General features: G+C 37.5%; 1 protein-coding gene across 2 annotated transcripts in view; it reads right to left on the minus strand.

Moving 5' to 3' along the window:
* Positions 1-16,933, minus strand: part of XPO4 (exportin 4) — a 79,320-nt gene that overhangs the window by 50,069 nt on the left and 12,318 nt on the right. For both annotated transcript variants that reach the window (XM_008573662.1, XM_008573661.1), the window contains exons 4-5: positions 7,880-7,996; positions 6,984-7,137 (exon numbers count right to left, since the gene is read on the minus strand). In XM_008573662.1, the coding sequence (XP_008571884.1) occupies positions 6,984-7,137; positions 7,880-7,996 (271 nt within the window). The remainder of the gene's footprint in view (positions 1-6,983; positions 7,138-7,879; positions 7,997-16,933) is intronic.

Consider the following 16,933-nt stretch of genomic DNA (forward strand, 5'->3'; position numbering starts at 1 on the left):
CACTGGCTGAGCGAGGTACGGGTGCAACACCGAGGGTTGCGATCCCGTTGCCGGTCCCGGTCCGGTACGGGCGCGACACTGAGGGTTGCGATCCGTTGCCGGTCACGAAAAAAGACAAAAAAAAGGAAAAAAAAAACAACATTTAACTGCACATTTTAAATGTGTAACATCTATGGTATGTGAATTACATCTCAATAATGTTTTTCTTTTTTTAAAAAAGGAAAAAAATAGTATTTTCTTCTACCTCAAAATTTTGTTGTATCCACATGTCTTTTATTTATCAATGACAAACTTAAGTTTTTGAATATGAATTATCAATTAAGAATAACTGTTATTTTAATGAAAAGACATAATGCATCAAGTACACATTTTAATTAACTTATTTTAAAAGTCAATTTAAAATCTTAATCAATGTTTTCTATACATGACAATTCCAACTTCATTCTGCTTTGTGAAGTAAAACTGACGTATAATGACTATTTACTATCCTAAGTGGATTTAAAAAGTAGAGAATCTGGGCCAGCCTGGTGGTGCACTCGGTTGAGTGCGGCGCTTGGGAGCGCGGCGGTGCTCCCGCCGAGGGTTCGGATCCCATGTAGAGACCGGTCTGCTCACTGGTTGAGCGCGGTGCGGGCATGACACCGAGGGTTGCGATCCCGTTGCCAGTCGCGGTACGGGTGCGACACCGAGGGTTGCGATCCCGTTACCGGTCACGAAAAAAGACAAAAAAGGAAAAAAAGAAAAAAAAGTAGAGAGTCTAAGATTAAATATTCAAAAGGCTACATTAAGTAATGTTTGCCCCAATTAGATGACATTTCCATTACTTTTATTCCGTTAAACTCTCCATGACAACTGGACACTGCTGCGGTAGTTAGTTCCGAGAACTTCCAGGTAATCAAGCTCTCTTCTGCATTCTACTCCAGTATACTGGCGACCTAGTATAGGATGGCTCGTCACCAAAGCAGATGTAAAGAGAGAAAGCATAGTTCCCTCTTTCAAGGAAGTTAAAAATCCAATTCAGGCTGAGCTGTGGAACCACACTGTCAATGCTGATCATGGAGATCCACCACAGAAACTACTTACCAGTGAGTATGTACATGATCTTTATATATTTATTAAGACAATGCTACCAGCCCACTGTCAGTAGAACACGGACTCTGCATTAACAGCAATAGATTTACATAGATGATTTTCCCCAGTGCAAATAATGACCAAAATCTGCTAAAGACAACTGATCACAGTAGGAAGTGCGGTTCCACCCATGACAAAAGCAAAGCTTATTTAATCCGTAAAAGGATTAAACTCACATGGTCATAATGCTCTCTCAACAGCAGCTTTCTAATAAAAAACCAGAAACAACGACTCTGCTGCCAAAATTTAAATGTATAGAAAGTCCTTTAAGAATTCATTTTAGATATTAATAAATCAAAACTCTCTACACATTTGTAATTCGAGGAATCACTTCTCCTTCAAACCTAACATGGGGGAAAAACATGTAATTTGGTGGGCAGCTCTCTTACCATCTTCCCATCAATATCAGTTTCCAAACACTGCAATATTAAACTTAGAGCTTCAGAGCACAGTCCTTGATTGCCTTGTAAATAGTGGCATTCATTAAGAATTTATTGAACTGAAATAACCTAGACTAGTTCATGAAATTAAGAACTCAATGGATATGTTTCTCTATAAGTGTTTAAATAATTTTAAATAAATTATTTTTTAGTGAGAAATATTACATTTAAAATAACTAAGTCAGACTTGCCCTAACTGATACATATGGCGTAACTTACTGAGCCAAAAGGTGAGGGGCACCTGTTAATACTGCCACTGGCACATGAAGTTTAGCTTCTGAGATGCCTTTGGCCTAAAATTACTAAGCAATTGAGATAAGAGTTAAAAAGTGTAGCAGCAAGTTCCCTCATCAGAGACCTTTTTCTAATGTTCATTCCATTCCTTCCTGCTCCTGCACTGATTTAAACTATATAAAGTGCTAAATGAAAAATCTGTGGGTTTAGAAAGAGAAAATAAAAGACATCACAGCTCAGGCAGTAGCAAACAACTTGGATCTTTCTTTCTCCGCCCTGCAGCCAGCTACAAGTGAACAGAACAGCGGTTCCATTTACTTCCTCCTCCACTTCAAGGGCCCTACCGTCTACCGCAGTTACTTGCAACTCCAATGTAGCACAGTGGGACACATAACTATGGGTAGTGTAGCATATCTCAGACAAGAGGGGAGTGACAGGAGACACAGAAAAGAACTACCAAATTAAACAAAATGTCTTTTAAAATACTATACAGGTAAGTTCAGAGTAGACAATCGGCTATGACCTAAGAATGAAAGAACTGTTCCCCAAATACCCTTTGTGCCCAATGGCCCAAAGTCAGAAATTCTTCATACTGGTTCTTTTGGGTATTTTCTTTGTAAAGCAGATATATCTCAGGAAGGGATAATACATTACTTCAAATACGACTACCACTGATTAATGACCTTGACCTTACTGATCTACTTGCTTTTTAAAAGGTACAATACAGGGTATAAAGAGACAGTAGTTGGGGGAAAAACTGATTACTCAAAAAAGAGATGATTGAAGAAAATACAATGGCTTTCTATTTATGTGCCTTAAAATTCCATCACCTGCTGATTTCTACCACTTCATTCCTCCACTTCTGAACAAACCTAGAGAAAGCTGATCAAATCAGCATTTGCGAGCTGAGATACTTGGACCGTCAAGATAGGCAACCCACGCTAACACAGAGCTTCCTGTCTTCCTCACCACTTCACCTGGGCCCTGGGCTCTCTCACCATCTTCATCATTGGCCTCTCTTTCCTAAATCCTGACTTCTCCCCCAGGCAGTAAACATGTTCATCTCTCCAAAGATTAAAGTATAAAACATAACCTTCCCTTGGCCCAAACTCCTGCTCCCTCGAGCTACCACAGGTGATGCTCCATGATGTATCTTCACTTCACCTTCTACTTCATCAATTACCAGTCACTGACGTAGGGCTTTTGCCCCTGTCACTCACATAAACAGACAGCCATATGATCAACCGTGCCTTAACTGATGCGTGATGTAGACTGAAAAGAATCTACATCTTACCCGTCAGTAACAGACATGTCTTTATCTGTTGAAATACTCATCTATCTTTGTTTCCCAAATAGTTCTTGCCTAGTTCTCCCCTACACTAGTCTTAACTGGCCTTCTCAACCTCTTTTGCTTTTTCCTGCTTTTAACTATTGTTGCCCCTAAGAGTCCCGACATTGGTCCTCTTTGCTTCTCTTTAGATGATCTCTCTCACTTCCTTAACTTCAATGTCTCCCAAAACTTCACCTTCACCCCCAATCTCCCTCTGTAACATAATTCTACTGACAGTGGGCAGTTGACCTGTAAAGTAGTTCCTAAACTTTGGCACAATGAACATTTTTAAAGGCGTCACTGAGACATAATTCACATAGTACATAATTTACCCACTGAGCAAACAACTCAATGGTTTTAGTATTCAGTATTGTGCAACCATGACCATGACCTCATTTTAGAACACGTGATCACCCCGGAAAGAAGCTTCTACATAAAAATATGTAAGCTTTTACACATTTTTTTTTTTTTTTTTTTTGTCTTTTTCCATGTCCGGCAACGGTTCGCAACCCTCAGTGTCGCGCCCGTACCGGACCGGGACCGGCAACGGGATCGCAACCCTCGGTGTTGCCCCCGCGCCTCGCTCAGCCAGTGAGCGGGAACCGGTCTGTATGTGGGATCCGAACCCTCGACGGGAGCGCCGCCGCGCTTCCCAAGCGGCGCACTAGCACAGTGCGCCACCAGGCCGGCCCTACACATTTTTTTTTTAGCAGTCACCTCCTATTTCCTCCCAACTGCCCCAGATCTAGGTAACCACTAATCTTTCTGTTGCTATAGATTTGCCTATTCAGAACATTTCATATTGGGAAAACCAATTGAGGATGACTTAGCAGTAGAGCTAGGGCGTGCAAAGAGACGTACTGACAAAATAATGCAAGGATTAAATATTTATATTGGTTAATATTTAAGGTCATTAGTGCTGTCATATTATAATTGGTTTCCTTGAAACTGATTTCCCTAATTAGCACTAAACCTGTAGTTTAGTTTAATCCCACTGCTAAGTTCTTTCTCCTGCACTCAACACAAATCCACTCAAAGGAAGGAATACTTAGCTGTAGTCCAGTTAGCCAACAAATTGTACTATATGAACATCTAAGGTCACATAAGAACTCACTTGTAACCCATAAAGTAGAATGTCCTCAAGTCAGGATCAAAACGTAGTTTCTTTAAACAAGGAATTATTTCCTTTGGCATCACCACAGGTGTACTTACTTTCACATGACAATTTTCCCAAAGCTTTATCTAAGTACTTTATAAAATATTTTATATGTGTGTATCTTTACACAAACTTTGTTTTCAAACTCCCAAAGAACTGTTTCTCTTTACAAAATAGTCACTCTCTGCCAACAACATTTTCCCCCTAAAACAGACACTTTAAAATAGGCTACAATATATGCAGTGTAACTTTCGTTGATTTTCCCTGCATGTATAATTAATGTTTTGATAGCTCCACACGGCCTGATACTTTAAAAATCTGTCTCAAAATTTTTCAACATCTTTTTCTTTTCTTTTTTTTACTCAAAAAACTGGAGCAGAGAGTTGAGTCCAATCTCCTTCCTCCAATGCAAGACCTTATCGCAGTCGTCCCCATACCTATCACCATGGCTGTCCTTGAATAAAGTCCGTAAAGTCTGCCTTCCCATCTTAAAAAAAAAAAAGGAAGAAAGAAACTGGAGCAAAAATAATAGTGCAACACAAAGAGGAAATTTTTTTAAAAAGCAAACCTAAATAAATGTGCCTCTTAAGAATCAAAAAGAATTAAGATAAAATATTGAAAATACAAAATTGGTTATTAGGAGAAAGATGATTAGAGAATAGGGATAAAAGGAGAAAGTAGTTTGCCTCACTGTAAGCTCTGCCCCACAAAGCAGAAACTCACCATGACTGCCCTTGGGAAAGAAAACTGGAGAATCCATGGTTTGAGGAGTCACTTCGTCCTATACAGCCTTTTACAGTTACTTTCTACCACATGAATAGAATAACTTGAAAACAGAAGAGAAAGTTACATTCCACAACCCTTTAAGTCCTACAGTTTTACCAGCTACAAACAATTAGTTAACTTTTATGTACATGAATGTAGTAGCTCTTGGCTCTGTTGGAATAAGGATTAGTCTCATTGTAAATCTCCGATATTGCTAAGTTTCTATTTCCTGTTTGCTTATCATCAGTCTTTTTCTCCTAACTAGACGTCCTAGAACCCCAAGAAGGGACTGATTAAAGATATCTAGAATAGGTTATATTAAATTTTCTATATTAAATTTCAGATCAGGAGTGTATCAGATCAAGAAAGAAGAGCATTACACAGACAGCTAGGCTCTATGATGAACTAGTTCATTCAAGGAGGCTATTAAGAGCTCAATAAACAGTAGCTAATTCCTGACTGTTTAAAATGTATTAATTTCATTTAATTCACACAACAATCCATACTCCCATTTTACATTTGGAAAAATTCAGACTCAAAGAAATAATTTGCCTAAGATCATCTGGGGCTTGAATCCAGGTCTGTCTAACTTTATGGGTAGATACTACACAAAGGTACTTCAAAAAGTTCATGAAAAAATTCATATTATCTTTTAATTCTTTTTTTCCACGAACTTTTTGAGGTACCCTTGTATATTATTGCTTTCAATCTATCGATAGGCAGCAGATGTTTACGAAGAGTAAATCATGAACTTTAAGGAACTGCTTTTTGAAATACAAATTTCTCCACTTTTTTTTTTTTTTTTTTTTTTTTTTTTTTTTTTTTTTGTCTTTTGTCTTTTTCCGTGTCTGGCAACGGATCGCAACCCTCAGTGTTGCGCCCGTACAGGACCGGGGCCCGGCAACGGGATCGCAACCCTCGGTGTTGCTCCCGCGCCTCGCTCAGCCAGTGAGCGGAAACCGGTCTGTGTGTGGGATCCGAACCCTCGGGCGGGAGCACCGCCGCACTTCCCAAGCGGCGCACTATCTAATGCGCCACCGGGCCGGCCCTCAAATTTCTCCACTTTTTTTTTTTTTTTGTCTTTTGTCTTTTTCCGTGTCTGGCAACGGATCGCAACCCTCAGTGTTGCGCCCGTACAGGACCGGGGCCCGGCAACGGGATCGCAACCCTCGGTGTTGCTCCCGCGCCTCGCTCAGCCAGTGAGCGGAAACCGGTCTGTGTGTGGGATCCGAACCCTCGGGCGGGAGCACCGCCGCACTTCCCAAGCGGCGCACTATCTAGTGCGCCACCGGGCCGGCCCCCAAATTTCTCCACTTTAGTAACTGATTAAAAAAGCAGATATAGATAATCCATTTAAACTTATTTTGTATTACCAACAAATAATTCCCTAAAAATGAAATGCTTATGTTTTTATATTGGTAAAGGCCTTCAAAGAAAAAACACATTACTAACTCATCATCTACACGTGAACAATATTGCCATCCATAAAGATTAAATCAGCACTCCAAACTAGCCTTAAGGAAAGTCAGTCAAAAAATCCAGTGTAATTATACATCCTAGGAGAAAATGATTCATAATTTCTTCATAAAAATGCACTTTCCACCTTTTCCTTTCCTTTCCCAAGGAATATTGCTATTCCTAAGTTAGCAACAGCCCATCATTCACCAAATCTTGTTGTGTATTTGACCCTCTTCTACAATGTAGTAAATGAAATTTTAAATCTTCCAATTAGTCCACTGCATTATGGCATTATAAAATAAAAGAAATTAAATTCCATTTCTTAAAAAAAAAACAAAATTCTCTATCAGCATGTATCAACATGTTTTGCAAAACCTGCAGAAATAAATGACTTTGTACCAAAGTCATTAATTAATTCACCTATGAAAATTACCATAAACTATTCAGTATTCAGTTATTTAAAGGATATAATTTGGAGGAAGAAAGTTCCAGCTCAAAACTTGATTGGCAAGTGCAAGGTAACGCTGAAATACTGAAGACATCTGAGCATTGAGGTTCTCCCGCCTGCTGAACTCCTGCAGAACTTCAACAGTTAACATGAAGATCTGGCGAAGGTCTTCTTCCTAGTCAATAAATCACAAATACTGTTGTACCGAAAACTTACTCAAAATGTATTCCCTTTTAGAACCATAAAACAAAACAAACAAAAACCTTAAAATTTCCAATGGAAAACACTATTTCCTTAAGAACATTTTCCATTTTTAGGCCTCTACTCCCTAATTTTCAACACTGTATGCTTCCAAGTGAGAGACCAGTAGGAATACGTTTACTGTGATATAGATGCTACTCCACAGAGAACAGTCTTTGACAACCACTGCAGAGCTGGAGCAATCAGTTGCTATAGTGCACAGCCCTAGGATTTAAGCCAATGCCTTCACATAACTTGAGTCCAGAGCCAAACAATACACACGAAACAAAGAGCCCACACCATCTGCAATAACACTTTAAATACATGGCTCTCTTTGGCATTCTGCCAGTCCTATTTTTAAGGCCAGCAGAATCCCATCAATTGAATTAATTGTATCTAAACACAATAAGAAATAAATAATGAACTAAGCTTCTTTTTTAGTATTAGTATTCTTTTTGTTTTGTTTATAGACTAGAATTAAACAAGTAATTTTTAAACTGTCGACTACGTTCTCCAGACCTATCACTTTACTATACCCTATGAAACCACAATACAAATCCTCAGGTACTATTTCTGTTGAATAACCACAGAAAAAAATGTTCTAACCCCATTAGGAATAGATTGAGTAAAAAGTGAATGATCCAATAATTAAAACACAGGAACAAAAATATGAGTACCTGAAAAACTCTTTTGCAGTTACCATGGAATTCCATACTCAGCCCAATGTTGCTAGTTTTACTTGAACTTGAGAATTCACTTAATAGTGCAGTTAGAATAGAACAGGCCAGAGTTTGCTGTAATTATTTGATAAGAAATAATTGTGAGGAATTATTTTTTGAATGCTATGTTTCAATACAATATTTGTTCAAGCATAATAGAACATTTTCTCTCTACCTTTAGATCTTCTGTTATATCTTTAGATTTTATAAGTAGCAGTTAGAATATTAGATATGAGAAAATAAAGATTAGCTCTCCTTTCTAAGTGGCCTGTTAAGTGTTAATAGTACTTCCTTGACCCAAGTTACACAAATCCATCTAACACATGAACTCAGGACACATGCTCAGTAGTAGAATTCAAATGATATTTTAAAATAATCAGTATTGGATGTATTATTTCATTTAATTCGCACAACAATCCATACCCCCATTTTACATTTGAAAAACCCGAGAGGGTAATTACCTAAAGCCAGCTGAGATTTGAACCCAAGTCTGTCTGACTTTTTGTTCTGATGTCTGTAAAATGCATTCCCAAACAGATGAAAGTGAAACAGATTTTATTAACTCCAAAATATTAACCAGTTAGTACCCAAAAGTTTTGTAAATCAAACTGAAGATTTTCCTTCTCATTGGTTCTATCCAACAGGCTCCTAATATTGACTGATTTTATTCACAGACTGTTTAAAGTCAAGGTACCAAGGATGGAGAGAAGGATACAAATTATTTTGGCATGTTTCCAGGAGTTAAACAGAAATATGCACACTACCTCTGAACAACCGAAAGATTAAAGTCGAGACGATACTATTTATGCAAGCTTATACAACAGCTGAACCAGTCTTTCCCACCCAGCAACTGCAACATCTTTGTTCAGAAATGCTTCTGATGTCAGTACCTTGACCCTACAGATGCTGATCTTGGCAAATCTTAGCAAATATACATAAAATTAAATTCCTAAACATTGGCATGAGTTGATACTTGTTGAAGGTAAGTGACAGTTACATGGGTGACCAATATAATATTTATCTATTTTTGCATATGTCTGAAATCTTCCTCTAAAAAATGTAAAATATAATTAAATTCCTATTGGCTTTTTAATGTCAACTAAAATAAGCATGACTGTATAACTAATGTTATGGAAGGCACACTACCCCATACATTAAAGGAGTTTTCCAGACTTTTCTATACCAGGAAGTAAAACAAATTCTCGGGGGAATATGACGGTATGACCAACGGTGACTTCTACAATGATAAAAGTTCTTGAATGTTCCTGGTTTATCTTAAACACACATACTTTGTAATTTTACTTCAAAATATACATATTTTTAGATATAAAAACATCCTCAGCTCCCTAAATCTCCAAGAAACGTGGGCCTATTTAACTGTCTTTGCATGGCCCTAGGCACATGGAGAGGAAGACACATGGTCTGGAAATCAGGCACTAAAGCCTCTAACAGAGAAAAGTTTATCACATGCTTGCGTCATCTTGCAGTTAAAAGGGATCTTAAAAACTCATCAAGTACAATCATTTTTTAGTTAATAAAACTGTAATTTTAAAAAATGGCTTTCTTTTCAGATAGTGATTAATGATTGAAGTGCCAGCAATCAACACTTTACATCCAGATCAACTATGAACATGATTTTCAAATATAGCTGGGCTTTGGTGCGTAAAGTAGGTATTAAATCAAATTAATGAAATTCAGAGGAAAAAGCTAATTTCAAGATCCTATTATTCTGAAAACAACTTTTAGTAACCCCTTATTTTTTATAAGTCTTAGCCTTAGCTTTTCACTTACTCTTTCTGAATAAAACTTCAGTAACTAGAACATTATTAACAAATATCTAAATGTCTGAGAAAACTTGTCTTTCTAAAAAAGGAAATTAATTTCAGAATCTCAGATGAGATAATCAATCTATAGAAAACAGAATTTACATGTGACTCATATAAAAACATTCAAGCTAAAAAGAACCCAGAAGCACTCATTAAAAATAAACTGTTATCTTACAAATAAATCATCTATAGTAATTTTCCACAGTTTCCAACTTGCCATAGACTGTTTTTTAGCGCATTCACCACAAAACAGCGTATTTTTAAACTATGACCATATTTAAATTGTCAGTAACACATGTCTAGTGATGATTAAAATAACATGTACTCACAATAAAGCTTTACTTCCGAGTGAAATAAACATTCCCTAAGATCACAGACACGTGTCTATGGTCAAGATGTGAAAGAACCGAGTGAAGGAAAGGGGCAGGGCAAGACAGGGGGCCCCCGCAGGGTCACTACTGCTCAGAAGAAGGAAGGATTGTTAAGCCAGTGTCCTTCAACTACAAACCTCAGCAGACAAATGAGGAGCCCCCAGGGGTATGAAATTGCTTTTAAGTTGTACAATAAATATATCCCTCCCAAACAGCAAACTTTCACATTAATGAAGTACAAATTCACCCATAAAAGTAAGTACATTCTTAACATGAGAATTATGAACAAAATGAGTTCTTCTTACAGACTTAGTCCCTGGACATAAGAATCTTTTTGTTCTTAAACAATTTTTCGTCCTACAAAAATAATATATCTTCATCTTCAAAAAATACAAAGTATAGAAAAGCAAAAAGAAAATAAAACTGCCTACAATCCTACCATCCAGGGGTTATTACTGCAAGTTATCTACAGCTTTCTATTTTTTTTCCTTTTTGTCTTTTTTACTGACCAGTAACGGGATTGCAACCCTCAGTGTCGCGCCTGTACTGGGGACCGGCAACGGGATCGCAACCCTCGGTGTTGCGCCTGTACCGCGCTCAGCCAGTGAGCGGGAACCGGTCTCCACATGGGATCCGAACCCTCGGCGGGAGCGCCGCCGCGCTCCCAAGCGGCGCACTCTCCAGTGCGCCACCGGGCCGGCCCAGCTTTCTATTTTTTTTAATGCATTGATATACATCTATATATAATTGTTATTGACCCATTAATATTGTTTTATATTCTACTTTTTCCACTCTATGCTTATGAAATAAGAAATCTTTAAGAACAAGTGCATTCTATTCAAATGTATCACTTAAAGACTTAAGAAATACATAAAACAAATTACTATACAGCATGATTAGAGGTAATAAACAGAAATCAAATATTATAGTTTTAGCCGTACCTAAAATTATCACTTTTCAAAGAACTAAAATTCAGTAAGATATTTTCAAAGAAACCAGTTTAATCTCTCCTTAATTTGGAAGTCTTGTAAGAATATGAGATTAGCATCATAAACATTAATTACACTATACTGTTCTGGCTCAAAGGAGTCACATAAATGGAGATTCTTGGAGAATGATGAATAATTAATTATACATCATGAGAGCAAAGTATTTCCATACATATCAACAAAGTATTTCTCCCTACTCATACGGTAAGGGAATGAAACATACCACAAAATGCCTGACACTTACTTCCAAATATGTTTACTCATTTTCAGAACTTAATTATCGATTAAATCCCCTCAAAATGAAGTTACTCACATTGTATAGTAGATAGGGAAGCAAGCCAGAACTGAACTCCCAAGGGAGAACAGAGGCCAGCTCCTTCCCAGCACAGAGAGAGAGGAAAGGGGGAAAAGCATTAAATCTGCCTAGGAGAAATCAAAAGCTTTAGTCTTCCTTCCCCTTGTGGAAGGCTCCTGTCTGCTTGTTTCAGACTTTTAGGTCTCAGTGGTCATAACTCCCCCTTTACCGACCAGAACCTTCAACTGCTACCTCTCTGCCCTTTGTCAGTCAGGGCTAGATATTACTCTGTATAGAAACAGTGACTCTGATGTTTAAGAGAGTCAGAAACAAAAGCTAATTTAAGTGAAATAGAATAATTTCAAAAATAAATTCAGTGAAATTAGATCAGAGTTGACTGATTGATAAGCAGTATGAGATTGTCAGACCGAAGTTAACAGGGATTTGACCAGTACAAAATACCATTAGTACAAATCTTAAACTTTTAAGAGGTTAATACAATGCTTCAATTGTCCAAGATCATAAAGAATTAAGTTAATATCTCTTAATTTTCTAAATGCAGCCATAAAATATTTTTTATAAAACTTCCTGTAAATTCTTCAGAAGAATTACTTCTATGGCAACTCTTACATGCTGTTACAATAAAGTGACGAGTTGGAAGCTACTAAAACCTAAGGAGCCTCGCACCCTTTGACAGAGTGGCGCCAGACCCCAGTGCTCTCTGAGCTATGGCTGCTTCACAGCTTGTCTCAATCGTCCTTTGTTGCTGTCTATCACACCGCTGCTGGCAATTTGACTACCACTAACAGGTAATTCAAGAACTCTACTATTTAGACCAGGGAGTCAGAAAATCTGGATTCTAACAGTTCAAGATTTCATACTTCAAAGGACTATGGGCAAAGCACTTTATCTTGCCCTCAGCTTTCTCATCTATAAAAAAAAAGGACTACTACCCTCTACCCTGCCTAATTCATATGATTCCCCTAAGGTTCAAATTAAATAATGCATGTAAATGTAGCAGGTTATGATAAGATAAGGTAAAGTGGCAACAGCATTTTTATTATCATAAAAAATAACCACTGCCTATTTTGGCTTTTTTGGTCCTACCTCTTGACTGTTACCTACATTCCACCAAATTAAAATTACAAGATAAGTTAAGTTATTGCTTAAAAAGAGAGCCAGAACCAAAGCATCATTAAAGCAGTATAGCAGATGCTCAGTAAATGTTGCTTGGATTAATGAATCAGTGTTTATGCCCAACACTATGTTAACACAATGCAGGTGGAAAATAAATACATGATGTGTTCCCTGTTTTTTAAGTAACTTATAAATTTCAAAGAGAAAAGTTAAATATATAAAACAAGTAGAAGACAATGCAATAAAGCCAAAAGGTTATGAAAAAGTCTGATACATCTTCTTTCACTGAATTACTAAAAATTCACAGATTAATTCACTGGCCAACAATTAAAGTAATTCTTGTTTTCACATTAAAGGTTGTACAGCAGCATTCTCATTTCTAACAAAAGCTATTAATTTCATGCTAGTGAAAAAATACTCTTCAGAGATAGCTTGCCTTACTCACCAGCTTACTGTCACAAGCACAAGATACTCAAACACTAACTCCAGCTGACAAAATAAAACTCTGGTTCAGAGAGAGGATTGTCTCTTATAATAGCCTGGCTCTTACCCCAGGAGCTTTATTACCAAGAATAAACTTTATGAAAGGTTGCCATACATAAAGCAGACTTCCAGCTGCTCTTCTAAGCAAACATCAATGAGACTTGTGATAAGAGAGATTAACTTGGCTAACACTCCAGGGGCAGCGCTGCTGTAGACAAGTGAATTTCTCACCCACTTCTCACTAGCATGGCAAAGAGGAGGAAGGGAGGCTTACATGCTAAATTAAACAGATTTAAAAGTGATTTAACATATGCCTGCCACTTTCAAAGGAAATAAGACAACCATGAAATAGATTAAAATTTTAGCTTAAATGTTAGCTTAAAAATTTTTTTTAATGTAGCTATCGTCCAAGGAAGGAAAGTTTCCATATCCTTTTCAAATTAGTACTGAGAGCATGTCTGACACTATTGCAAACTGAGATGAAGTGACCATGGTAACCTTCACCATCATGGAGGAAAACAGCCTCCCCACAAAGACAGACATAAGATAACTTAATAATCGTACATGCAGAATTACACTAAGAATACATCACAATACATGGAAAACTGTATTGTGTCTAAAAAAATTATATCCTTAGAAAATTCACATTTTATGAATTAGATGTAATCTTTCCATAAAACTACCTGTAGAGAATCAAGACTATAAGATACTACATAAAGCATGTAAAGGAAAGCTAATGTGTTGGTTATCTATATTTTTTAAAATACACAAATTATTAGTTTTCACTCATGCATAACTGCATAAATACTTTCTTCTGCTTTTCAATACTTAAAATATGTTGCTTGATAGAGAAATAAATGATTTACTATAGTTCACTTCCCAAGATTCTAAAAAGAAAGGTGTGAGAAACTACAGGGAATATAGTACAAACACTTGGTGAACAAGAACCCCCTGAAGTGAATATCATCAAATTTATTTCACATATTAGTGAATTAATCCCTAGAGAAGTTAAATAATTTGTTCAAGTTAGGTAGATAGCAAATGGCAAAGCCGGGATTTAAACCAAAGTGTGAATCCAAAATCCGTGTTCTGTTATACCTCACCGCCCCTAAACCTGTATAATCATGTACATGAGACTAGTGCAGAGGAATGGGCCACCAAAAACCAATACTCTTAAACAGGGAAGGGCCACATACAGTTTCTGGCCAATGAAGGTTGGTGGAAGCATCATTTTAGAAGAGGTGTGAGGGAAATGTTACTTACCTAACTTAACAGTTAATGAGTTCCACCCTTTCTCCAATTATAGAAAATCAACAGTTAATAATTTCTTCTCACTAGATCAATGTTCTGATCATTTTATCACTCTACTTTCTTACTGAGGCTTTATGCCTCTCTTCCATTGCTATTCATGTCTGAGACTAAGAAAATCTTAAGTAAACTCTTGAACCACTCCCATAAATTCTTAATAGCTGAGAGGAAGATATACTAAAATGTTTTAGTGGTCTGGAATCGCATTTTTTTAGACCTGCCCGATGAGCTAGTTTCAAGCTGCTGGGCAAGGACAAATAGGGATGGCCACAGCGTGTGCATTTAACCTGCTGTAGAAATGTAGAGAATGTTTTTTAAGTTTTCAATGTGGTCACCAAAATAAATTCATCCTGCAATCTTGAAATTAAATTCGATCTCCCACTATCAATTTCCTACTACTATAAAAGTTCTTAGCCATAATATTAAAAATATGACTTTCAAAAAATCTTTGTAGTACTTCATGAGGATAGTAAATTTATCAGCTATTTTCAAAGTACATACACTGTGAATAGAGCTAAATTTTCTCTAACTAAATAGCTACATCTGTTCCAATCATTCTCAGAACATCCGTTGTTTCAGTGGCTCAGAAACCCCAATTGCCAGGTTGCAGTGGGACTACCTTTTCTGCTGGGTCAAATTACTCTAAGGAAGAGGAAGCAGAGAAGTCAATTCCGGAGTATGTGCTCCTCCCCGAGGGAGGCAAAGGACTCTTGATCCTGTAGAGGCCCAGTCCCAAGAAGCTACTTGTGAGGGTGAGGGCAGGCGACAGAAATTCTGCCTCAGTACTGAAATCCCAGCTAGAATGAGCACCAAACTAACAAGGGAAAGGCATTAGTCAAAAACAGGTCTCAAAGCTGCCGGTAACGTTCTGCAAGCTTAAATACTTTAAGTCCATCGCAATGAGCCAGACTCCCTGTCAAAATGAGACAAGATGTCCTTAGGTAAAATCTAAAATATGACGAGTAACTTGATTCAGAACATTAGGGGCTAGGATAACATTTCCAAGTGGCAGCCTCAGCTCCAAACCCTTTCCCTACTAGTTTTAGCTACTTGTGTCCACCACTTCTTTTCACCTCGGCCATCGGGGACAGCCACCACTGGATTGTGCACATGTCATTAGTTGGAAGCAAATACTAACAAAATCCACACAAATGACAAGATTACCATTATACAGCTAATGCAGGCATCCCAGAAGCAACAGCATCTCAAGAGCAAAGCTCTTCATCAGAAATGGAGACCATGTCTACCAAAAGAGAGATCTTTGAAACTGTGAAGAGTAATACAAGTAAAAAAAAGTAGCTCACAAACCACAATGACTTATAACACGCAATGATTCAAACATGCACATTTTTGAAGTTGTTATTTTTATATAAACAATTAAATTTCACAATGAGATTAAGTAAAAAGGGCATAAAATCAGACTTCTGGATTATCAAAGTCTCTAGAACTTCACTGTCCAATATGGTTGCCACTAGCTACATGTGACTATTCGAATTTAAATTAATTAAAATTAAATAAATCTAAAAATTCAGTTTCTCAGTCACAATAGCCACATTTAACATGCTCAACAGCCACATGGGGCTACATATTGGAGACTACAGATACAGAACATCTGTATCAACACAGAAAGTTCTATTGGACAGAATGACTCGAGGAAATCTGCCACAAAAATGGCATAAAACACAATAATCCACAAAATCAAAAATCAAAACATACATGGAAATGTTCTGAATCTTAACTGTGTTGGTAGTTCATCAATATACGTAACTATCACAACTAAATGAAGTGTGCATTTTAAATGGATGCAGTAATTCATGTAAATTATTCCTCTATCAAGTTGATAAGAAAAAACAAACACACAAACACACACACACACACGACCACTGGTGAATTCCAAAGAAAAAACAAAAAATACTTAAGGTATGTCATAGTAAGTTCCAAAGTCCTGACAAGATTCCTTCAGTCTAGGTCCCTGGTGGTCAGGCTGGGTCCCAGCCAGAGTGGAAGGCAGATGGCTGGAGCTACAAGGTGAGCGCACAGCCACACTTGGTAAAAGGTTGCAGGGGGGTGGTGAGAAGAGATCCGAGACACTGTGGGAAGTAAGGCACAATGTACATGGCCCTCCTAAAATGTACCTCTACATCTTTACCTCAAAGCACCCCATTTATCATTAAAACCACACCCCTTACTGAGTGGCCACTGAAGATGTAAAGGAATTCATAAAGAGTTGTAAGGTGTATAGCATCACACACATACCTTTATCTTTCAAATGACTGAAGAAAAGAACTGTGAAGGTGAAAAAAAACACCCAAAATATTTAAAGATTTAATACCTGAGAATCAGATTGGCCAGGTACTACCAACCCCAATTCTACACAAGTCAAATATCAAAAGTCAATAGTTCAAACCAAGCATCACAGCTGATCATTAACACCAACTCCAGCCCCTCCTGCTTCTGACAGTGACTACAGCCAAACAACCACTCTCCGAGCACATCTCTAGTTCTCTAAAAGGTGGACAGGAGACTGGAAGGGGTGAAAAATCATGCTGCTCACAGTAATTTAGTCGAGAATAAAAGCCTCAGTTTTGTTCTGTTGATAATGA

Source organism: Galeopterus variegatus, unplaced genomic scaffold, assembly GCF_000696425.1.
Source record: "Galeopterus variegatus unplaced genomic scaffold, G_variegatus-3.0.2 Scaffold948, whole genome shotgun sequence".
Lineage (NCBI taxonomy): Eukaryota > Metazoa > Chordata > Mammalia > Dermoptera > Cynocephalidae > Galeopterus > Galeopterus variegatus.